At 39.0% G+C, this 25865-nt stretch overlaps 1 protein-coding gene across 1 annotated transcript in view; it reads left to right on the top strand.

Moving 5' to 3' along the window:
* Nucleotides 1-25865, top strand: part of cenpe (centromere protein E) — a 132607-nt gene that overhangs the window by 46100 nt on the left and 60642 nt on the right. The window contains exons 26-31 of the mRNA XM_079811915.1: nt 751-963; nt 15281-15421; nt 18890-19054; nt 20743-20826; nt 22529-22612; nt 24595-24819. Of these exons, the coding sequence (XP_079668041.1) occupies nt 751-963; nt 15281-15421; nt 18890-19054; nt 20743-20826; nt 22529-22612; nt 24595-24819 (912 nt within the window). The remainder of the gene's footprint in view (nt 1-750; nt 964-15280; nt 15422-18889; nt 19055-20742; nt 20827-22528; nt 22613-24594; nt 24820-25865) is intronic.

The raw sequence follows: 25865 nt of genomic DNA, 5'->3' as shown, positions 1-25865 counted from the left end.
ATCTCATGACAACTCTTCAGTGTTTTCAACCACAACTCATGACAACTATTCAGTGTTTTCAACCACATCTCATGACAACTATTCAGTGTTTTCAACCACATCTCATGACAACTATTCAGTGTTTTCAACCACATCTCATGACAACTATTCAGTGTTTTCAACCACATCTCATGACAACTATTCAGTGTTTTCAACCACATCTCATGACAACTATTCAGTGTTTTCAACCACATCTCATGACAACTATTCAGTGTTTTCAACCACATCTCATGACAACTATTCAGTGTTTTCAACCACATCATGTTTATTTCAGGTTTCAGACATTTAAATGCTCATAAGTACTAGCAAAAAACACACACTGATGTCTATGGAAGCTGCAATAACAATCCTTTCAGACAGTTATAGCTAACTTGACTACGTGTTTTATTCACATCAGATACATGCACATCATATAGTAATCATATAGTTTCTTCTATTCTTCTTCCAGTTCACTGGTCACTTACTTTCATGTATTTCGTGAGAAATGAATTAATTTACGTGTTGTAAATCCGACAGATCCGATTCTTCTGAGGCGCAAACTAACATGGCGCCACACATTGCGCTTTAGAAATAGGTTTAGGCACCGGTACCGTTTTAAAAGTATCGGTTTGGCACCGGTATCGAAAAAAAACCCCAACCGATACCCAACCCTACACCACACACAGTCCCACTGCCCGCCAGCCCGGAGTGTTTTAACACTGTTCTCTCCAGCTGAGGTCAGAGCTGGAGTGTGCTAGCGGAGAGAGAGACGCGCTTCTGTCTGAGAAGAGCGGGCGAGTTCAGAGCGACCCAGATGAGATGGAGAACCTGCGCCGCACCATCAGCTCCATCACTGAAGAGCGAGAGCAGCTGCAGGAGATCCTACAGGGCCTGAGAGACCAGAGAGACCAGCTCAAGAGCGACCTGGAGGAGAACGTGGAGATGGTGAGCACATTCGCCCGTGATGACCCTTTCAACCCTCTGGGGTTCTTCATTTATGGGTCAAAAATGACCCGGAGGGCAGGATTAAGATAAAAAAAAGATTTGAGTAAAATCAATGAAATATATTTTTGGTGTTTTGAGATAATTTTATGATTAATAATTAATATTTATGACCAATATTTCCCATTGAATATAATACAATATATATATTGTAGTGGGATCCGGTATTTATCCCAGTTCCTGATTAACCCTTAAGATACAATTATATTAATTGCAGATAAGCAGTCTTGTGCTGTCAGGTCAGTATTAGGTCTAAGCCTACACTAGCTCGTTATCTCATACCATTAATCTAGTGATATGAACATCTCGTCCCTTAATGAACAATACAAAATCAATAAACAGTCAATAACCCTTGTAATGAGACCATACTCACCACCCGGTGGTTTTTCTCAACGATGGTTGCTTGACCCCTTGGCCGTGTCAGATGTGATAAAAATGCTCTATCTATTCTTTATGCAATTGACTTTATAAGCTGAGGTAAAAAACTGAAAAATACTTTTTCTTTATAAAATGAAAATTTATTTATACAAAAGATAAAAGTACTGGTTAAACAATGATCCAAAAGTAATTAGCAAAATAATAAAAGGTTACAGGTTGTAATACTTCAGCTTATCCAATCTCAGACAATCATGAATGAGTGGGTCAATATAAAGGTTTGAAATACCTGGTATGCAGTTTCAAGCAATAGATGTAAAAAAGTAACTTGTTCTCGTCCGAGCAATACAAGTCAGATTGATACAGCAGAGCAATGCAAATAAAAATACAGAGAGAGAGTAATTCTCAATGATGGTACATCAATCAAAAGAAATCGAAAAGGAATGCACACTGACAGAAAAAATACAGGGGTATTTATACCGAACTGTTTACATGTTAAGCAATCTGGGTTCTTTCCAAAGAGGAAGTCTAGTTTGTCTGCAAAGGAAATCAAGTGTGTCGATATCTTGTCATCTTAGTTACTCTTGTACAGACGATGCTGGCTCTTGCAGATTCTTCCATACTTTATGGTTCTTCCTTCCTTTTCTCCCCGTCATCTTAGGATGTCGTTTAACATGAGTGTGGGTGTATAATTCAGGAAGTGTTTTCGTTAGTTCATTTATACTCATATTGTAGCTTTCCCTTACACCCCCTCTTGCACTCACGGAAATACTTTTACTATTAACTTCGTCAGGGTATATTACGTTCAATTCATCCAATCTAACATTAAAAACATAGACAGTAGGAAGTACATAATCCAAACAACACTCATGAAAGCGATACCTAGTCTCACTCTCTTTCCAGAAGAAACCAATCACGAGAGTCCCGTACTGTGCGGACAGATTCTTAACCGTCTCCCGGTACCATGTCTTCGACACGGACATCCATCGGAATGAGTTCCTTCTCCTCGGGGCTCGATCCATTGCCATCAGCACTTGCGGAGATAACGCCAACTCGGCACCACTCTCCAATATGCTTTCGTCTACCATGCTTGGAACCCAGTGGGCTCTCGACAGACGTACAAAGCAGAGCTGTTGGATCGAGCACATAGACAAAGACAATTTGGCCGTTAACACGCGCCATCCTTGTACAAAACCCTGGAACAACCATTTTCCGCCATAGATAGGTTTGAATCTCCGCACAGCACCGTCCTTTCGAAATAGTTTCTCTGTGTCCAATCAAAAGCTCAACAGCTTCGTCTAGGTCTACAATTATTCATTTCATGTCAATAATAAAGCTCAATGCGTGATAATCGAGATGATGAGTGCTCTTTGGGTCAGTAAAATCCGCCATCGCTTTATAAAATGTAATAGATCTTATTTCAGCCATGTAATAACCCTGTTTGATTACACATTCTGTACAAAAATTCACATACATCAACATTTCTCTCTTATAAACTATTAATTTCAAAGGATAACAATATTTTTCACATTCGTGACATCTTCTCTGCATTACCCCGCTCGGTGTCTTTTTCATTATAGGCACCTAATGTAACACCAAATCATAAAATAATAAATCATTTTATCATGCACTATCTAGGATAGTTAATTCAATACAAAAAGAAAACAAAATAAATCAACTCATTGTTCTATTAATCGTAAGAAAAGAAGACAAAATAAACCAACTTATAATGTTCCGTTAATCATTGTTCATTCAATGAAAGAACCTAATACCTCTAAACCAAATCAATGTTAGATGATGGTAGATTATGTTTAAAGAAAGAAAAATCAACAGAAACAAAAAGAAATCACTATCAATCTTAAAGAGTGAAATCCTCTTTGTTGTCTGCTTTTATTTGGCCAGAATAAAAACAGAGAACATTTTAACATACTATTAAAAAATTACTATCAAATACTCGCAAATCTGCTTTAGTCTATAATGCAAAAAAGTAATTGAGCAATAGATCATAAAATCAAAAAATTTGTTTTTGAAAGAAAAAATCAAAATACAGAATATTCGTCTTCTTCATCTGACGTCATGAATGATAACAAACTAATACAATTCAAGTTCCAAAAAATGTCATAACTTCCTATTTACCAAATTATTTGGAAAAATCAATGGAAAACTAAAAAAATAATGAAGACATTATAACAGTAATCATTCTTATTTATAATAAAAATAAAATGAAAACAAATCATCATGGTCATAAAAATAAAAAATGATAAACAAAATCATCTTGGTCAAAAAACATAATGAAATGAAAACAAAATATCCCCGACCCTTTCAAAAAGAGGGCAATGACTCATTTTTTTTTTTTTTTTCTGAGTCATTCTCCTCCTGTGTTCAACTGTGTTTCAACAACACCAAAATTTACAATTGTCTAAAAATTTGAATAATCGGCTGTAATCATTAATGCCCACAAGAATTGAGAGCATGAATAATTTTGGCTCTTCAATGTGCCGAGAACTGGCAGCCATTATAATTACTAAAAAATACAAAACTGCCAGTTTTATCACAAGGGGTCTAAGCATATCATTTCTCTGATAGCTTAATGCGATCAGAAAAATGTATGTTAGGATAGCAATCACTATTCCAACATATTTCAGCCAAAAAATGTCAATATAACATCTAGCGAAATTGTATACAAAAATTGCGCCTGCAAAAATCATTACCGCAAAAATGCCTCTTTGACCAAAAAGTTTTACATATCTAGCGCTTCTCAACAGCTGTGATACTAAAATCAGAACTAAAGAAAAATCATCCAGAATATTAAAAAGACCTAGGCTCAAACACATTAGAAAAAATTGTTGGCGGTGATTATAGAACAGCCCAGAAATCCAATACACAATTAACCAAAAGTTTATAATAACCATACTCACTATATCGCGGTTCGCTTGTTCTTGGCTGGGCCAGGACGAGCTTGTGTTTGAGCAATTTGGATAGGCCATTATCTATTTTTCGTAATGACCGCTGTTGTAATTCAGTTATGTTCAATCACCTTCCAAGTGTCAGTCTGTGTCAAGTTCACTAGTCAACCTGCCATGCTTATAAGGCCTCGAGGGGCCTCTTAAAATTGCGTAACTCGCAGTCCTCAAACTTTTCCATCCTCAATGTCAGAGTCGAACTCGCTTGCAGAGAGAAGCGCTTTCCGGTCCTTTAAGGAACCGTTCAGTTTCGACAGTCGATTGCAAACCAATCCTAGTTTGGAAAATTTAATTATCATAACTGTCGATACTGTCACTATAAAGATGACAGCCAGGCAGATTACCACTATTTGTATGTAAAACCATGATTCTACGAATAAATCCCAAATGGAGACAGCAAGCTCCTTAACATTATCCAAAGCCCACAGAATCGCTTTAGTTTGTACTTTCCAATAAACCGTGAATAGATTCCCTGTATTTGGCCTTATTAATTGAGATGAGAAGTCTGCAGAAAACATAAAATGCGGGCCCATTGAAAGGCCTTCCAGGTAATCGTCGACTAAATCAAAAATTCCCCCTAGCTCAAGTTGACTTTTCACCATAGATGAAAATGCACATTTTTTCATTATCTGATTTTTTGCTATCAACATTAAAGGAGCCCCTGGCGTAATTTGACTTATATCTTCCCATCGTTCCTCACTTCCAATCTTGTCTTTAAATGTACAATATAAGTGTTCCCCTTTATACATCCATGTTATATTAGGGCTGAACATGTCACCTGGGGTTTTAACAGTCCATTCATCGAACATCCTTTTGTCGCAAGCCTGTTCTTTACCCGGAAACCACAAATATTTCTCCTCTTCATCCCTTCTAAATTGAAACTTGCCAACTCCAAAATTCCATGAGCTTGATCTAATCTTATTTACGTCCTTTAAATAGTCATCAGACCGTAGACTATGCCTAGCAAAAGGACTCGATCTTTTTATATTAAAATTAGATGACGCCATCAATACTTTATAATCCCTACCATTGCTACCCCGATGTTCGCTAGGTTTCAACATTGGTAAATAGTATTTATTACTCCAATAACCATTGGTCAACACTAATTTGTTTAGTCCTATATTTGATTTATTATTCCTATAAGATATAGAAATTGGGAATATGTTCTTATTTTTGCTCTCTTGGAACGTTCTCCAAGTGACTGTTTGGCTAGATATCTCATCCAATCCCATTGCTACAGGGAACACATCCCAAACTCGGTACTGGAAGTTGGATAGTCCAATCCATCTTAATGTACCTTTATTCATTCCATCACTATGATTACTCCAAATACCTTGATTTGTATGAGTCCACCGAAGTGGGCCCTCAATTGCCAAACAATAAAGCACTATAGCGGATCTATATTGTTGATCAGATATATTAGTTAGAATATAACTCACTATCCCTGATGCATTCGCTAGTTCTAACGATATTCCTGCTCGTGGCGCATAATCCAAAGTCAATGGGTGTAGTCTACTACCCCCTACTCCGTTTTTCCACAATGTGTCGTTAATCGTCCATGTGTCTCTCTTTGACTCGGCCTTAACCATTTCATTGTTTGCGTCTTGATAACTCATCCAAGAATGCCACAGCTTGATGACCTCAATGCCATACTCTTTAAATTTATCGTTATCCCATTCGGATTCACTATCCAAATAGCAGATCCAGGCACTAGTCGTACCATATTCCGTTTTACAATTTATATCTAAATTGTACCATAACTGGTTTTCAGGTTTATTACTCAAAAACGTATTTTTAGTCAAATATGGGCAATCTTTTCTGTTCTCACACAATGCAAGTGGCACAACCTTTTTCTCACATGTCACCCAGTCTAACTCTGCATAGGCTGGTTTGGGTCTATTTTTAAACACCCCCAAAATTAATACATGTGGCTTCAGTCCTATTGGCCAATAACTTTTCTGCACTGGGTTGCTCAAATCTGCATTATTCCACGTGTTCTTAGTTATTTTAATTTTACTAGTAGATCTAATTTTTCGTTTTTTGTTTGCTCCAATTACACTGTCATTTTTTATTTCCATAGTTATGGCTCTTTCTATGCCACTTTTTCCCATCCAGGTTTCCTGCACTACAGTACTGACCTGTTTAGTTAAACAATCCCATTTGTCTTTTTGTGATACTTCCACAATAGGACTATTCCATATTTTGTACACATGCGACCTGGACGTAAGGTTAGTTATATCTGAAAAATTATAAACCAAACCCTTCAATTTTACATGTGTCTGGTTATGGGCTTTTAAAACTACTCCATTGTAACTTGGTTTTATTCTTTATTACTTTATTCCCATAAAGAACTGGCCCTTTGGTTGCACTGATTCGTTTTGTACCCTTACAATTCCAAAAAGATTTATCTATTTTAGCAATAAATCCCTTGAACATTTCCCTTATCATTCTTGGCCCATATATTTCGCCTTTTAAAGTTACATTTTGTTTATAACAAATTTTACTAACTATTCTTTCAATTTCAGAACACGAGGCTACTCCTATTTTACTTTCTTTATTTTCTACAGATATGCCCAAGCAAACTATGAAAAAACTTATTAACAACGATATTAGTGACGCAACCAGGAACAGACTTAAAGTTCTCCTTTTTCCTCTCAGCGTCCTCTGCTTTCGTCTCGTTTCCGTTCCTTTTCGCCTCATGTTGCTGCAAAACAGAAAAAGAGACACAGAGAGACATGTCAACCTAAACTTTCCCTAACTGCTTTCTGAACCAATTGGTTACTTTGCTCAGCGAGTTAGTTTTAGGGATCACTGATCGTTCCACATGAACCCCCTCTATTGATCTTCCAACCCCCATGTAATCTGAGGTAGTTGTTAGTGAGACTTTCACTTCCCACTCTATACTGTGCTGTCCAGGTTCTATTTTGACCTTTACTATTTCTGACCCTGTAAACGTCCTCTGACGACGTGCTTGGATAGTAAGGTTCGTTTCCCAGACATAAAAACTATACTCTCTCGGCATATAAATAGGGAATTCTTCCTGTAAAGACATTTCTTTAATTACATCAATCATTAAATCGTATAATAATTTTTCCTTGTACTCTCCCTTTTCTTTATAGTTCACAAGACCATCCCCGTCATGCAATGATTCTTTCACCACTTGTTTCCATAGATTCAGGTCAGTGTCTCTAGACAAGGTTTTGTCCAGAACTTCCCCTTTTCGGAACGGGTCGGAATCTAACGGTATTTGTTCTCCACAAATAAACAGCCTGTCCCATAAAAATGCCTTTTCTTTGTCAGAGATTAAGGCTAATGGGTTCACTTCCCATTTTTCCATAATTTTACCATTTTGGAAACATCCTAAACTGGTACCACTTTTCCTAGTTTGCCATACTCCTTTCTGGCTGGTCACAACCATCCAGCGTTTTTTCAGAAGAATGACACACTTGTCACACCTTTTAAGTTGTCCTTGTTCAACTAGAACACACTTACACTCTTGGCCTCGTAGATTAAATTTTAATTTACAATCTACACAGTTTTTACAACCACAATTCCCAGTGGTTAGTTCGTACTGCCAAACGATCCAATTCTGCGTTTTTATCCGACATGCTCCACAGATTGAAATGTCTCCGATTGCACATGGGCCAACGGTTCTTTCACTACAGAACCATTTTGGCACAGTTTCCACCTGCGCTTTAAGCCAGGTGTGGCTTTCCCTCATTTCTCGAGTTCCTGCCCAGAGGAGTTTGCAAACTTCCTGTTTGCCACAGATCACACAGTCAGTTGGTCTCCGTCGGATAGAGGTAGTGCCCTCTCGACTCTCTCTATGCCACGTTTTCACCAAAAAGGATTCACTAAAATCTTTAACAACTACTACAGCGCCCTCCGTCGGATACTTAAAATCCTGCTGAGAGGTCACTCGCTGTTTGTTCATTATAGTTTTCTTAGTCTTTGCTCCCCACAAGATCTCTAACTGACCAAATTCCGTTTGCTTCAAGTTTAACGGTCGTATTTGAAGTTAATTCTACTACCTTATCTTCAGTTCCCGTTTTACTTCGAAAACGTCCCTGTTTTTGTTTTAATAAGATATAAACTTTTTGGCCTACCTTAAACGGATTTTTGCTTGTGTCAGTCGGTTCAGTAATTTGATTTGTTTTTTAAACCCTATAATTCAGAAAATGGAGGCATTCTGGAATTAGTAGGTCCCAGTCTCCTAGACTCTGATTTTTAATAAACCAATTTTTACATCTTTTCACACAATTCTCAGCTATTCTATTTGAATTTGGCTGATATTTAACTGCTTTAATTAAGGTGATACCTTGTTCTTCACAAAAGTTTTCAACCTCTAGCCCTGTTAAATTATGTGCATTATCTCCACGAACACGTTCTGGCGCACCTCTGTATTTTATCCAGTCCTTTAAGCTATTCACAACCACTGTGCTCGTAGCCTGTGGACATGGGTATATTTGTGTGAAATTTGAGCAATTGTCCACTATCATTAAGAAATAAACATTATTTCTCTTCGTTTTAGGTCTCAAGGGACCCGCGAAATCGAGGCTTATTTCGACATTCTCTTTTTCAGTTTTTGATTTTTCCAAAATCATGATATACACTGGTCATTACCTTCCTACAATCAGGACAGTTAAGCTTGATTTTGTGATAGCTGGTTTTCAGGTTCTGCACATACAAACCCATTTGTTGGCAGTATTTCGCAATATACGCTGTGGAAGGATGCTTCAGTTTATCGTGCAGTTCTTGCAATAGGGTCCCCTCGCTTGCTTTCGTAACTGCTCTCACTCGAATGTATTCATCGACCTTTCCTCTTGCAGCTTCCGTTTTTTGAACACTGTGGCTTGTCTTATTCAATACTCTTGGTTTAGCAATCTCATAGTTGTCTTTAATATTCATCCATAATTCTCTTTGTGCTAAAGGTTTCCCTTTTGCATTATGGAATTCATTCTGTTGCCCTATGTCCAAATTTTGAACTATACCCATATATACATATTCACTGTCCGTTACTAGTATACAATCTTTATGATTGTTATCTTTCATATGTGAAATTGCTCTGTCCACTGCAGTTACTTCAGCTTCCTGAGCACTTTTACTATCCTCCACTTTTACTATCTACCTTTCTCTCTATGGATAATTTTTCCATTTAGCTTGACTAAGAAACCCCACCATTCTTGGCCTTTTTCTGAACTACCCTCAGTAAAGTAACACATTTGTTTCGGGTTTATCATAGTCTGTTTTTCCTTTTTAGGCGTTTTTTTCATTTCTAAATTCAATCTGTTTATCAAAGATTAATTTTTTCCATTTCGCCCAGGTAAAGGTGTGAATCATCTTTTGTTCATTCACAAGATTTTTGGCTTCTCTTACCAGTAAATCTATACCTTCGCCTTTAGCTACTACTATTATCAGTTTCTCTGCAGCTAAGGATTTAATTGTCAGTAAATTTCTTGCTAACGTCGCTAATATGTCAACTGATGACATATTTTCATTCTTTCTTTGATTTGCCGGTTTTTCATGCGAAATGAACATCACTGGTGATTTTGAGCTACCTTCATTATATAGGATAACTTCCATTTCTTCATTTGTGTTATTAACTTTAACTACCAGGTTCTTATCAGGATCTCTTCTGATAATCCTCCCTGAATTTAAGGCCATTTCTATTAGGTCACATTTTATTTTTTCCAGGTTTTCATCCCATTTAAAGCTATCCCCGGCTGTGGCTTTATACATTGTTTTTGCTTTAGCACTATATCCTGGAATTAAATCTCGTATGAAATTTAATCTCCCTAGCAAGTTTTTGCAACTGTTTCAAGTTTTTTATTTCTGTATTTTTTAACTCTTTAAGTTTCTCTTGGGTTGATTGTGCAATTCCCCTTTAATTTCCTGAAATTTCAAACCCTAGAAAATTGACCTTCTCCTTCCCCAACTCTAGTTTTTTCAGATTTAACAGGAAGCCAGCTTCTGCTAATCTGCCAATGGTGTCCGTTAGGACTTCCATATGATCTTTTACGGTTTCCGTGGCAATTAATACATCATCAATGTACACTGTGACAGGTAAACCTTCCAAAATTTCCGATATTATTGCCTGGAATACCTTAGGAGGGTTGCAGAACCCTTGCAAACGGTTAAATATCATCTGTTTCCCTTCAAAGGTGAAGGCCGTATGTGGTCGGCTTTCTTTAGCCAATGGGACTGACCAGAACCCATTAGCTAAGTCTATTTTAGACAGGATTTTACCACCTTGTAGGCCATTTGTTGCGTCTCTCGCATTAATTAAATACCTGGTGTCAGGTACTGTTACTTTATTTAATGCTTTGAAATTTGTCACTAAACGATAGGTCCCATCAGATTTTTCCACGCTCTGAATACCCATAACCTTTTTACGAAGCAATTCCCCTATAGTTTGTTTTATTTCTGCATATGCAGCTTTATTAAGCGGGTATTGCCTCTGTGGTGTTGGGATTCCTCCCACTATAGTATACTCATATTTATCTGATAACTTCCCACAATCGTTTTTACTTTTTGCGCAGTTATTTTTATATTTTTCGAGTAATTTTCTTAACTCGTCTTTTGGTAGTAGAGTCTCGTTTACAACTCTATTTATCTCTTGCCCCAGGTCGACTGTTTTAAGCCACTTAACTTCCCTGATCTCCTCAGGAACCTTCTCTGTCATTTCTTTAACGAAAATAACATCTTTCAAACACATTAAATTTGAGCTGCCTAATATGCAATGCAAACCTTCCCAAAGATATCTATCTCTAGTGACAGGCCCCATTTCCTTACTAAATCCATACACTCTATATATTTGCTTTTTCACTAGGCCTGAGCTTATGTCGGTCATTTGATCGGAATTTATCTTTTTGAAAGTTAGATTTTTGTTTGTCTCTCGCTCTCTCCGCTGGTCTGTTCCTTTCTGGTCCTGAACTGTCTTTCATTCTTTGTCTTCTATTTGTTTCTCTGTCATATCTTGCTGCAAATTTAGACAATTCTGACCAGTCAGTTTCCGCCCCCCAACTTGCAATTTCTCTGCAACCTGGTAGGTCTACAACTATCTTTTTTTAATCTGGCTAGCATTTTTGTTTCAGTCCAGCCTTCTCTAGCCTTTTCAGATAAATATGGCCACAATCCTGTGGTTTTTACTATCTCTACTTCTTTCCTAAATTCGGCTTCCTCATTTATTCCAATTACTTTTGAATTATGATCTTTTAATGTTTCCAATCTTAGAGACAACCCGGTATGATACTTAATCATTTGTTCAATCAGGCTTTTTGTGACATTTAACGTTTCCCTCAATTCAGCTACCATTCTAGCTTTGGCCATGTTATTGTTGCCTGCGCCAGGAAATCGCATATTCTTCAATACCTGAATTGAAGTGACGCTGTCAGTTTTTGCCTGTCTTTTCGGCCCACGCCTCAGTTTAGGCCTTACTTCCTCATCTGATTCTGAGTTTACTCTCCCCTTTTCCTGCCTAGAGATGGCTGCCATTAGTGACAAATCTATTTGAGGCTTAGGAGGAAGTAACTGTTTCTTGCTGCTTGTCTCCTCTCTGTCAGAAGTTGAGTACTCAGATTCAGACAGAGATTCTGAGGATTCTTCTTCATCCTCTATTTTCCTTTCATATTTTACTATTCTGTATTATCTTTCACTACTCTCCCTGATAAGCTTTCTAGTTTTATCAGGTTTTAATTGTTTTCTGGGAGCTTTGCCCTTACGGGGCGGTAGCTCCTGATGTGTGTATTCTCTCAACTTCCAAATTTAGTTGTTAGTCGGTTCTTGTCTGTCGTTTCTGTTATCATCTAACAGCATGTAACACAACGATTTCTGCATACAATCTAATTGTTCTGCTAACATATCTATTTTAGCCTTTGAACCTGTTCAATTCGATTGAACAGAATCGATTTAAGTATTATTCATTATGATAATCAGATACTTAATACTTTTTTGGCCTGGTCCCTTTATATTTGTTAGGTTCGAATATCCTGCTTTAAGAACAAGACCGGGGCAGGTTAAGAACGTTCTTCCTCCCAAAGTGTCATGTTTTCTTTAATGAGAGCTACTTCGCCCCTCACGAGATTGGCTTCTAGATTTTTTTTGTAATTAATTTTCTTTCTACGAGGTATTTCCTCATCCTCACTATATTCTGAACCAGAACTTTTATCAGATCTACCTTCTACCCGTATTCTGTAATTATCTTTTACTTTTTCTTTCCGTGGATGTTTAATACGGTCTAAACGCATTTTTTCCAAATTCCCATGATCCTCCCCCGTTATCAGAGGCCTGAATCTTTTTAAGGAAAGCACTATGTTTAGGAATCGCCCCTGCCTCCATTGGCATTATTCTACTTCCTTCTTTTAAATGGTCCGCGTCTCAACCCGTCGCTCCCTCCCTGTCAGATTCTGATGGGGTAGGCGAGTTTGCTAAGACCAATGCTTCCGTATTGGGAACACCGTTTTTAATCACTCGTATGTTAATTCCTTTAACAATTGGAACGGTGGTTTCACTGTCTTCAATATCTATTATAATTTGTTTTCTTTTACTCGATTCCCCAACCTTTTTGACTAGTTTTCGTAAACTTTCTACATTAGCGGTGTATAAAGTGTTTCTAATGGTTAACATTTCCTCACTTCCTTCATATCCCGCATTTTTTAGTCGTTTAGTTAATTCATCTTGGGAGAGCAAATTGATATTAGTTATATTATCCATAGCTGTGTATCTGTTTCCTCTCTTTTGGTAATTATCCTTTTACATTTGAGGTCCTAGTATTGGGTACTCTCTTGGTCCCACAGCGCTGTCCTCCAGATTTTATTACCAGTTTTAACAACAGAAATATCTTTTCTCAGGCGTCCCTGAGATATATTACTGAAGTTAAAAAATGCGGAAGTTACTTTCCTAGTAGCTTCCTCTCTGTGCTTTGAGACTCTGATGGAGCATTTGAATAAAAACGCTTTATTGATTTAAATTATTATTGTTCACTCGGATTCTTTTTAGGTTTGTCAATATTAAATTATATTAATATTAAACAATCCCGGACGATAGCCCCCATGTAGTGGGATCCGGTATTTATCCCAGTTCCTGATTAACCCTTAAGATACAATTATATTAATTGCAGATAAGCAGTCTTGTGCTGTCAGGTCAGTATTAGGTCTAAGCCTACACTAGCTCGTTATCTCATACCATTAATCTAGTGATATGAACATCTCGTCCCTTAATGAACAATACAAAATCAATAAACAGTCAATAACCCTTGTAATGAGACCATACTCACCACCCGGTGGTTTTTCTCAACGATGGTTGCTTGACCCCTTGGCCGTGTCAGATGTGATAAAAATGCTCTATCTATTCTTTATGCAATTGACTTTATAAGCTGAGGTAAAAAACTGAAAAATACTTTTTCTTTATAAAATGAAAATTTATTTATACAAAAGATAAAAGTACTGGTTAAACAATGATCCAAAAGTAATTAGCAAAATAATAAAAGGTTACAGGTTGTAATACTTCAGCTTATCCAATCTCAGACAATCATGAATGAGTGGGTCAATATAAAGGTTTGAAATACCTGGTATGCAGTTTCAAGCAATAGATGTAAAAAAGTAACTTGTTCTCGTCCGAGCAATACAAGTCAGATTGATACAGCAGAGCAATGCAAATAAAAATACAGAGAGAGAGTAATTCTCAATGATGGTACATCAATCAAAAGAAATCGAAAAGGAATGCACACTGACAGAAAAAATACAGGGGTATTTATACCGAACTGTTTACATGTTAAGCAATCTGGGTTCTTTCCAAAGAGGAAGTCTAGTTTGTCTGCAAAGGAAATCAAGTGTGTCGATATCTTGTCATCTTAGTTACTCTTGTACAGACGATGCTGGCTCTTGCAGATTCTTCCATACTTTATGGTTCTTCCTTCCTTTTCTCCCCGTCATCTTAGGATGTCGTTTAACATGAGTGTGGGTGTATAATTCAGGAAGTGTTTTCGTTAGTTCATTTATACTCATATTGTAGCTTTCCCTTACAATATATATATATATATATATATATATATATATAATTTTTTGTTTATTTTTTTATTAAAGCTGGACTTTATTTTAGAGTCAAGCCTAGGCCTCATGAAAGCACTTTTTTAAATGAGATGGACAAATTGTTTATTTTTTTCATGCAATAGCACATTTTTATCACTATAGTGGATCTTGCGTTTTATAAAAAACTTAAATTAAAAAAATCGTAGCTTCATCGGAATGGTCTGAAACTTGGTGACTTTATTGGTACTTGGTATATGAACACCCAAAAATATTGGGGACAGGATTTGAAAAGTCTAAGTGGTTGAAAAAAAAAGTCACACTCAGGGTCTTCGGGTCAAAATTGACCCCCATAGGAAATTAATGGGAAATAAGGTTTTTTGTGCATACAATCTACAAATCAGCCAGGATGCAGAAAAAAAGGACTCAACAGTGAAGGAGTGAATCTTTAAAAACAGACAAAAGAAACACACACTTATACACACAAAAACACACAAATTAACGCGTGCCATTCCTAAAGCTAATTGTGTTTTTTTGTGTGTTTTGCACTCTTGATGTTTTAAAGATCTTCACTGTTGAGTGCTTTTTTTCTGCATCATGGCTGATTTGTAGATTGTATGCACAAAAAAACTCAGTATTTTAAATGTTTGCCAAATTCCCATTCATTTCCTATGGGGGTAATTTTTGACCCGAAGACCCTGAATGTGACTCTTTCTTTTTTCGACCACTTAGACTTTTCAAATCCTGTACCCAATCCTTTTTGTGTGTTCATATACCAAGTACCAATAAAGCCACCAAGTTTCAGACCATTCCGATGAATTTTTGCTAATAAAAATTGGGGTCAGAAATGACCGAAGACCCTCAGAGGGTTCAACACTTCTGCTTTGTTCACCTCAGATGATCGAGACTCAAGCGGAGCTGAGAGATGCTCAGGAGAAGGTGAAGGAGCTTCAGGGAGAAATACACCATCTGGAGTCGCAGAGAGATCAGACGGCCGACCATCATGAGGAGAAGAGCAGAGATGAGCTGCAAGATCAGGTACTTTGAAAGACAGAACCCAAAAGTTCTCTCTCTCTCTCTCTCTCTCTCTCTCTCTGTTTCCCAATTATTTATTTCCTTCCTGGAAACACAGAAATGTGATTGTTATTATTCCCTAAAAGTCCAGACTATATAAGAGACACATGACTGGTAAAATGTTGTCTTTAAAAAGTTATTAAAAATGCGTTAAACTGCTCAAGAGAGCTTGTGCATGAAAATTAAAAAAGGTAATTCTGACTTTTTATCTCCCAGTGTTAATTCCGAGACGATCACTAAATAAAAACCAGTGTTGGATGACAAAAACCATGAGGAAAATATTAGGGAAGAAATCCCGTCAGAACTGATGTCCTGTGTCACAGATGAGCTCACAATCAGTCAATAACACACATTTATGGCAGGTCATGTTTATGAACTAATGCATCGTTACAAACATCTAAAACATATTCCCATATAAACATGGTACAGATTATTCCTCAGCATATCTCCTCATCTGAACTGCAATAATAAGACTTTTCAAAATAAGAGTCCCGGTGTATTTCCAGCTTGTTTATAATTAAAAGTCACGCATTATATTTACGTTTTTGGTTACACAATGAACTGTATTTAATTAAATTCCCATGTAATTCGTAGTCAGGAGGAAAGACTAAGAACAGTATTTGACACATTATTCAGTAAAGTATCAGATTAAACACATTAAAACACATTTATTACTTGAAATTAAATATTAAACTTTTCTGAAGCTTTAGCTTAACCTGATATACTGACTAAAACAGAAATACAACATTATAAAAACTATAGAGATGTTTTTAAAAAACAAACAAGTGAATTGAGCTCTTTCGTGTATTTTTAATGTCAAAAACGTCAGATTTGTCGTGTGTTCAGTAACCGTCGGTGATGTGATGCTTAAATTCTCAATTAATGCTTTACAGTTTAACTAAACTCATTAGATTTGAGTCGACTAAAACATGACTAAAACTAAATCAAAATGAACACAGATAACTCGCAATTCTGAGAAGTCACAATTATCTTTTTAAAAAATTTTATTCCTGTGGTGGAAAAGCGCTTCCACGTTAATGCGGTTTTATTTTACTTTACTTTTATTTTCTTCACTTTCTACCCACATGAAAAAATACTATAGTATATTATAGTTTATTATAGTAAAATTACTCTAGTAAATACTATAGCGTTTTTGAACCATAACATAGTAAAGATACTACAGTAAATTGTAGTATATTATAGTATTTACTACACTTTGTTAATTTACTATAGTACAGTTCAAAAACACTATAATAATTACTAGATTAATTTTACTGTAATATACTATAGTATTTTTTCATGTGGGTATTTTAGGCCATTTATGTACAATCAATAAATATGTCATTTGAATTTTTTCTTTTTTTTATCTGTGACTTTGTTTTAGTTTTTTACGAATCTCTTGAATGAATGATATTGACAAATACTTTAACACTTTGTCATTGTCTCCACCTACTGGTGTAATTGATGTAATCGTTAGCGTCGCCCCATAAAGACATGGATGAGCGAGTTTGGTGTGGAGGAACTTGAGTCCTGAGCTCAACCCGATAGAACACCTTTGGGATGAATTAGAGCAGAGACTGAGAGCCAGGCCTTCTCGTCCAACATCACAAATGAAGAATCCCCATAAACACACTCCTAAACCTTGAGGAAAGAAGAGCTGAAGCTGTTATGGTGCGTTCACACCGGGCGCGATTCGCGCAAGTGATTTACATGTTAAGTCAATGCAGAGACGCGAAATGGCATTCTGCGGCGAGATTTGCGCGATTGAGGCAGCGAGATTCACACGAAAGAGGCGACGAGATTCGCGCGATTGAGGCAGCGAGATTCACACGAAAGAGGCGGTGAGATTCACACGATTGAGGGGGCGAGATTCGCGCTGTTGAGGTGGCGAGATTTGCGCGGTTGAGGGGGCGAGATTCGCGCGGTTGAGGCGGCGAGATTTGCGCGGTTGAGGGGGCGAGATTCGCGCGGTTGAGGCGGCGAGATTTGCGCGGTTGAGGGGGCGAGATTCGCGCGGTTGAGGCGGCGAGATTTGAGGGGGCGAGATTCGCGCGGTTGAGGCGGCAAGATTCGCGCGGTCGAGGCTGCAAGATTCGCGCGGTTGAGCGTTTTGAACGAGCGATTCGCTCAAGTTGAAAAATCTGAACTTTGGCGGATATTTCGCGCCGTGTTAACCAATCAGGAGCTTGCTCTAGTAATGACAACAATGAGGAGAAAATCTGTATATTAAAGGGGCTATATGCGTTTTTCTGAAATTTAAACTTGCAACTGACACCTGTGGCCAAAAAAACAGAACTGCTCTTATTTTCTGCTCGCTCTCGCAGCGGTGGTGACGTCACATCCGCAGACAGCGCGGGAAAAAACGACCCGCCAGAAAATAGGAAAAATAGGATACAGGCTTATAGGTGCACCCACTGTGAGCGGACAAGGTGTCAGTATGCTCATCAGGAGAAGTTTGAGTCATAAATGGTCAAATAAAAAGGCTATCGTTACGTTTATTTTGGGGAAAAAGTTGCATATAGCCCCTTTAATATCTGGTTCAGACAATATGATTATCACTGTGATAACATTAAATGACATGAAACACAACACAGTCTCTTTCTGTTAAATGCAAGTTTATGTTTGATCAATAATACAAAAGTATAAGTAAAAGCTATAATAAGCTACACATGAAATAAAGCAAACAATTCACTCAAACATTCAAAGTCAGTGCTAGTCGGCTAACGTTACAACTGCAACGTACAGTTATAGCCTAAAAATATAAAGTAATGAAACTTCTCTTTGCCTTCAGTCTAAATGATTTGCCAGGGAACAAATTATAGATCCATGAGAGCAAAGATCGGCCGTTACAAGACGAATTATATCTGGAGCCGCCACAGAGACATCAGAGCCAGCGGCAGAAGAACTGGCTGAGGAAAGGCTGATCTCACCGGGTTAATGAGCGCCGCTGATCCACTGGAGCTCACACACACACACACACACACACACACCACATCACAATAGGCACTCGTTATATAAATAAACCACACATTTGAGCTTTAAACTACTACATTATCGACTGAAAAAGTCTGAAAACTACGTTTTGTCTCACATTAACAGTAGATTTTAACAAAAAAAGACGTGTAAACACAGCCCATGTCAGACATTTCTCAACGAGACGAGCCGCTGGCAGAAGCTCCGCCCATGAGGAGAATCACGTCTGTTGTGCAGTGAATGTCATGCGCGATTGAAGCGAGTAAACTCAATGTTCAAGCGTCCACCTTCGCGCGAATCGCGTCCGGCGTGAACGCCACATTAGAGCTGCAACTCCATATTAAACCCTACGGATTGAGAATGGGATGGCATTAAAGCTTGTGTGTGTGAAGGCGGGCGTCTATATCTTGATGTCACTCAGCTGATGTCCGTGTTAAAGCGAATCCTGTTTGTTTGCAGATAAAGCAGCTGATGGAAGAGAAGGAGCGACTGCGATTGGAGACTCCGGACCATCATGTGCTGTCTGATGCGATAGAGAAGACCAAAGCAGATCTCACATCTGTAACGGAGGAGAGAGATCAGCTTCAGGAGAAACTACAGCATCTGGAAGAGAAGAACGAGATGGTGAGAGACTTCGCTCCACAACCAACACATGTAGAGCTAGCAGCGTTTGAGGATTTACCCAGGGCTCGACATTAAGCCGGTTCACACGCTTGTCCTTCACTTGTCCGAGTAAAAAATGTGCTTGTCTTTTGTAAATATAATCTATTCTGAAGCAATATTCTCACCAGTATTCAATCAGCTTTGACATATTTAAATATGCATATTTGTCATATTTGTACCTTTTTATAAAGGGCATTTTTCCATAATCTTATTAAATATAGGATATGCTTCAGCTTTCCTTTTATATTCTTAAATTTGATCTATAAATTAAATTAGAATAAGACACTATAGGCTGCTACCAATCAAATTAAATCATTTACACTGACAAATTACAACTGCATTAAATAATGTTATGAGATTATTTTAAATATTTATGAATTTACAAATAAGAAATGTTGGAAAGATGAAACTAAAGCACCAGTAGGTGGCGCTGTGACCGTCTGAATGAGCGAATCATTGAGTCGATTCAGTGAAACGGCTGATTCATTCAAGAATTAGGCGGTCGTTTATGAACAGGCCATTGAATCTTTGATTCAACCGATTCATTCAAACACTGAATCATTCACTAACACACACTGATGCTGTGAGATGAGTTATGGTTCTTCAGTAACACACACACACACTGATGCTGTGAGATGAGTTATGGTTCTTCAGTAACACACACACACACACACTGATGCTGTGAGATGAGTTATGGTTCTTCAGTAACACACACACACACTGATGCTGTGAGATGAGTTATGGTTCTTCAGTAACACACACACACACTGATGCTGTGAGATGAGTTATGGTTCTTCAGTAACACACACACACTGATGCTGTGAGATGAGTTATGGTTCTTCAGTAACACACACACACACACACACACTGATGCTGTGAGATGAGTTATGGTTCTTCAGTAACACACACACACACACTGATGCTGTGAGATGAGTTATGGTTCTTCAGTAACACACACACACACACTGATGCTGTGAGATGTTATGGTTCTTCTGTGATCTTTGTTTGGAACTATTTTCTCTGCTGAAATAGAACAAAAACAGTCCATATTGCATCTAAAATGTAAGTGACTTAATGTTAATGAATTTTTTATGGAACTGGCGTATGAAATCAGTCGTGATGATATTCAGGAAAACACACTCTTGTTAGTGATGTTGCTTAACTGTATCATATGTTATAAATATAAAACTACACATTTTTAACCGTGTGTGTTAACTGAGTTTCTGTGTGTGTGAGCGGCGCTCATTTGTTTTCGATTTTCTCGTCGAGAGGCTCAACAGCTCAACCTTCGTTTTATATTATTATCCACTATCGATCTCCACTTACACTGATGCAGAATTATTATTGCACTTTGGTGATTCCCTGGTTAGTTTTTGTTTTTACATTTTACTCCGGATACTTGTCCGTCGGGCAAGTAAAATAATTTTTCAATTGCCTCTTCAAAAAAATCCACTAATGTCGAGCCCTGATTACCTATAGTGGGCAGGGCAGAATAAACCAGTGAAACAAAGCTTAATGAACTGATTTGCAGATAAAATAATGTTGGAGTTCACCTCCACAAATAAATCAATGAATTGGAAACACTGGCTAGTTTTGTGTTGCTGTGGAAATCTCTGTAATGCAAGGCTGAAGGAAGTGTTTTGTTTTAGATGCTGCAGGTTCAGTCCGAGTTACAGGAGCAGCAGCAGCGTTTGACTCAAGAACAGCAGGAGAACAGCGATCTGCTTCAGCAGGTGTGTGTGTGTGTGTGTGTGTGTGTGTGTGTGTGTGTGTGTGTGTGTGTGTGTGTGAGTGTGAGTGTGTGTGTGTGTGTGTGTGTGTGTGTGTGTGTGTGTGTGTGTGTGTGTGTGTGTGTGTGTGTGTGTGTGTGTGTGTGTGTGTGTGTGTGTGTGTGTGTGTGTGTGTGTGTGTGTGTGTGTGTGTGTGTGTGTGTGTGTGTGTGTGTGTGTGTGTGTGTGTGTGTGTGTGTGTGTGTGTGTGTGTCTGTCTGTCTGTCTGTCTGTCTGTCTGTCTGTCTGTCTGTCTGTCTGTCTGTCTGTCTGTCTGTCTGTCTGTCTGTCTGTCTGTCTGTCTGTCTGTCTGTCTGTCTGTCTGTCTGTCTGTCTGTCTGTCTGTCTGTCTGTCTGTCTGTCTGTCTGTCTGTCTGTCTGTCTGTCTGTCTGTCTGTCTGTCTGTCTGTCTGTCTGACAGGTCTGTCTGTCTGTCTGTCTGTCTGTCTGTCTGTCTGTCTGTCTGTCTGTCTGTCTGTCTGTCTGTCTGTCTGTCTGTCTGTCTGTCTGTCTGTCTGTCTGTCTGTCTGGACTGGTAATCCCTACGTTATGGGGACAAAATGTCCCCACAAAGATGGCAAAATCCGAAATCCTCGTCCTTGTGGGGACATTTTTTGGTCCCCATGAGGAAAACATCTTATAAATCAGACTAAGTGATGTTTTTAGAAAATGTAAAAATGCAGAATGTCTCCTGTGATGGGTAGGGGCAGTGTGTGTGTGTGTGTGTGTGTGTGTGTGTGTGAGATGGGTAGGTTTAGGGGCAGGGGCAGTGTGTGTGTGTGATGGGTAGGGGCACGGGCTGTGTGTGTGTGATGGGTAGGTTTAGGGGCAGGGGCAGTGTGTGTGTGTGTGTGTGATGGGTAGGTTTAGGGGCAGTGTGTGTGTGTGTGATGGGTAGGGGCACGGGCTGTGTGTGTGTGTGTGTGTGATGGGTAGGTTTAGGGGCAGTGTGTGTGTGTGATGGGTAGGGGCACGGGCTGTGTGTGTGTGTGTGTGTGATGGGTAGGTTTAGGGGCAGGGGCAGTGTGTGTGTGTGTGATGGGTAGGTTTAGGGGCAGTGTGTGTGTGATGGGTAGGTTTAGGGGCAGTGTGTGTGTGATGGGTAGGTTTAGGGGCAGTGTGTGTGTGTGTGATGGGTAGGTTTAGGGGCAGGGGCAGTGTGTGTGTGTGTGTGTGTGATGGGTAGGTTTAGGGGCAGTGTGTGTGTGTGATGGGTAGGTTTAGGGGCAGTGTGTGTGTGATGGGTAGGTTTAGGGGCAGTGTGTGTGTGTGTGTGTGTGTGTGTGTGTGTGTGTGTGATGGGTAGGTTTAGGGGCAGTGTGTGTGTGATGGGTAGGTTTAGGGGCAGTGTGTGTGTGTGTGTGTGTGTGTGTGTGTGTGTGATGGGTAGGTTTAGGGGCAGTGTGTGTGTGATGGGTAGGTTTAGGGGCAGGGGCAGTGTGTGTGTGTGTGTGTGTGTGTGTGATGGGTAGGTTTAGGGGCAGTGTGTGTGTGTGATGGGTAGGTTTAGGGTCTGTGTGTGTGTGTGTGTGTGTGATGGGTAGGTGTAGGGGGATAGAATATACAGTATGTACGGTATAAAAACCATTACGCCTATGGAAAGTCCCCATAAAACATGAAAACCCAACGTGTGTGTGTTAATCTGATGGTGTGACATGCTCTACAGATCCAGACGCTAAAGGAAGAGCGTGAGACTTTATCAGAGCAGAGGAACCAGCTGACATTGGACCTTCAAGAGTCGTCTGCACAGGTGGAGATCTCTGCCCAGTTGCATAAAGCACCTTAAGTGTAATCTTCCCTTAAGTTCGCCCTTATGTTTCCCTTAAACCAAAGGGTGTTGCAGAAAAAAACCTCAAGTGTTACTTAAGGGTTTCTTTAACTGAAACGTCATAAACACTTCCCCTAAATAATTAATAATAAATAATTCCCCTTAAATGCTGTTTTTTCACTTAATTAATCCCTTAAAAAGCATTAAGTGTTGTAGAATTCGAGCGCTGGAAGTGAAATTGACGCGCGTTCAAGGCACTCCAGGAGAAATATGTCAATACACCACTCTGCCTCTTTTCATTTTCATTAAACATATATATTAAGCATTAATAGCCACACAAATGTGCTCCAGGCAACTCCTACATTATCTTCACTGCATGTATATTTAAATATCCTTAAAATATAAAGTTATGAAACTTCTCTTTGCCCTCAGTCAAAACGATTTGGCAGACAGCAAATTATATATTCATGAGAGCAAAGATCGGCCGTTAGATCCACACAAGACGAACCACTACAGGACATCAGAGCAGCAGCAGATGCAGAAGGACTGGCTGAGGAAAGGCTGCTCTCGCTGGGGTTAATGAGCGCTGATCGCCCGCTGATCGCCTGGATCTCACAACTCCACAAACACAAGATAATGTTTTTAAATAGGCGCTCTCTTTATAAATAAACCACAGATTTGAGCTTTAAACAACTACATTCTCACCTGAAAGTCTTAAAACTACATTTTGTGACACAATAGTACTATTTTTAAATTATGCAGGGTTTCTCATGTCGTCACTTAACCAATCAGGAGCCTGCTCTCTGCGGTCACGTGGTAAACGCGGCGCGAATTGACGCCAAAGTTCAAATTTTTCAACTCGGGCGTCAGACGCGAATTCGCTTCAAACGCGTGAATGCAGAAAAGCACCATTTGCGTGTAACGCGCATATCACGCAAGACGCTCAATTCGCGTCCTTCGCGCCGCGCGAAACGCGCCTTCCTCACCACAGGACCTCCAGACGCGCGTCAACACGCCTTTACATTGACTTAACATTGAAATCACTCGCGCCAGACGCTCTATTCGCGTTTGGTGTGAACGCAGCATTAGGGATATGGAGAACGCTTTGGACCATCTTAGCGATGAAAAATTGTTACAATAATACACTGATTTGACCATCACACATCGCAACCACTGACACTGAACAGTTGCAGTCATACGAACATTTCTGAATGAGATGAAGAAAAAACTCACAGAATTAAAGAAGTCGTTTGACGTTATAACAAGTCATTAATGTCTTTATATGTTTCATATAATAGAACCGAAGCTATAGATTGTGAATTTAAACATGTCTCGTTTACCAGTGGCTAAAGTCAGGAGGACTAGCCGAGGTGAGGCTGTTCCAGGCGGGATCTCACAACATCTTTAAATAGGCGCCATCTTTACAAATAAACCACAGATTTGAGCTTTAAACTACGACATTCTCGACTGAACAACTCTTAAAACTACATTTCGTGACACAATAACAGTAGTATTTTTCAATTTCGCGGCCGCACAACCACTATGAAAAGCGCTAAAGGACGTGCGTCAATTTCTCTTCAAGCGCTTTGCTTTATACGCGTGTCCATCTCGCTTTGGACGCGCGAATGCATTCAAAGTTCAAGCGTCAAACTAGACGTGAATTTGACGCTCTATTCACATTTGGTGTGAACGCAGCATTAGTGTTCGTGTTTTGCGTATCTATGGCAACAAGATTTTTATAACGTGAATCCAGGATCGCTGTCGTGAAACACTTCAATGTTTCCCTAAGAGAACCGTTTAAGAGATTATATGCAACACCCTTATGTTATTCTCTTAGGTAAGGGGAAATCGCCCCTTAAGTTCATACTTGAGGGAAAAACTTCAGGTGCTTTATGCAACCGGGCACTGACACTCAGCTTTGCTGAAGCTTCATGACACATGTGACTAAATGTGCCGTTTCTCAGGTGTGTGTTCTGTCAGAAGAGCTGCGTTCGCTCCGAGAGGAGCGAGACGCTTTGATGAGAGACGATCATCAGGATCAGCTGCTGAAGATGGAGAGCGATCTGGTGGATGCTCAGCTGAAGGAAGCAGAACTGACCCAACAGCTGACGGAGACTTCAGAGCGGCTCCAGAACCTCACGCAGGAGAACCGCTCGCTGCTCGCGTCATCAGAGGAGGCCAAGCAGAAGGTGCGCTCACACTTTACACCACAGTAGGGTTGGGTACCGAAACCCAAGCGGTACTTATATAACCCATATGTACCGAACCCAATCAGAACAAAGATTTCAGTGCCAAAATTCAAAAGTATTTTCGCACTTTGGCTGTCGCCGAACATCACAACTCATGACAACTATTCAGTGTTTTCAACCACATCTCATGACAACTATTCAGTGTTTTCAACCACATCTCATGACAACTATTCAGTGTTTTCAACCACAACTCATGACAACTATTCAGTGTTTTCAACCACAACTCATGACAACTATTCAGTGTTTTCAACCACATCTCATGACAACTATTCAGTGTTTTCAACCACATCTCATGACAACTATTCAGTGTTTTCAACCACAACTCATGACAACTCTTCAGTGTTTTCAACCACAACTCATGACAACTATTCAGTGTTTTCAACCACATCTCATGACAACTATTCAGTGTTTTCAACCACAACTCATGACAACTATTCAGTGTTTTCAACCACATCTCATGACAACTATTCAGTGTTTTCAACCACAACTCATGACAACTATTCAGTGTTTTCAACCACATCTCATGACAACTCTTCAGTGTTTTCAACCACAACTCATGACAACTATTCAGTGTTTTCAACCACAACTCATGACAACTATTCAGTGTTTTCAACCACATCTCATGACAACTATTCAGTGTTTTCAACCACAACTCATGACAACTATTCAGTGTTTTCAACCACATCTCATGACAACTATTCAGTGTTTTCAACCACATCTCATGACAACTATTCAGTGTTTTCAACCACATCTCATGACAACTATTCAGTGTTTTCAACCACATCTCATGACAACTATTCAGTGTTTTCAACCACATCTCATGACAACTATTCAGTGTTTTCAACCACATCATGTTTATTTCAGGTTTCAGAGATTTAGATGCTCATAAGTACTAGCAAAAAAACACACACTGATGTCTATGGAAGCTGCAATAACAATCCTTTCAGACAGTTATAGCTAACTTGACTACGTGTTTTATTCACATC

The sequence above is a fragment of the Gobio gobio genome (genome assembly GCF_949357685.1).
Source record: "Gobio gobio genome assembly, chromosome: 3".
Taxonomy (NCBI): domain Eukaryota; kingdom Metazoa; phylum Chordata; class Actinopteri; order Cypriniformes; family Gobionidae; genus Gobio; species Gobio gobio.
The sequence above is the reverse complement of the archived record's forward strand: the minus strand, read 5'-3'. Positions and strand labels throughout refer to the sequence as shown.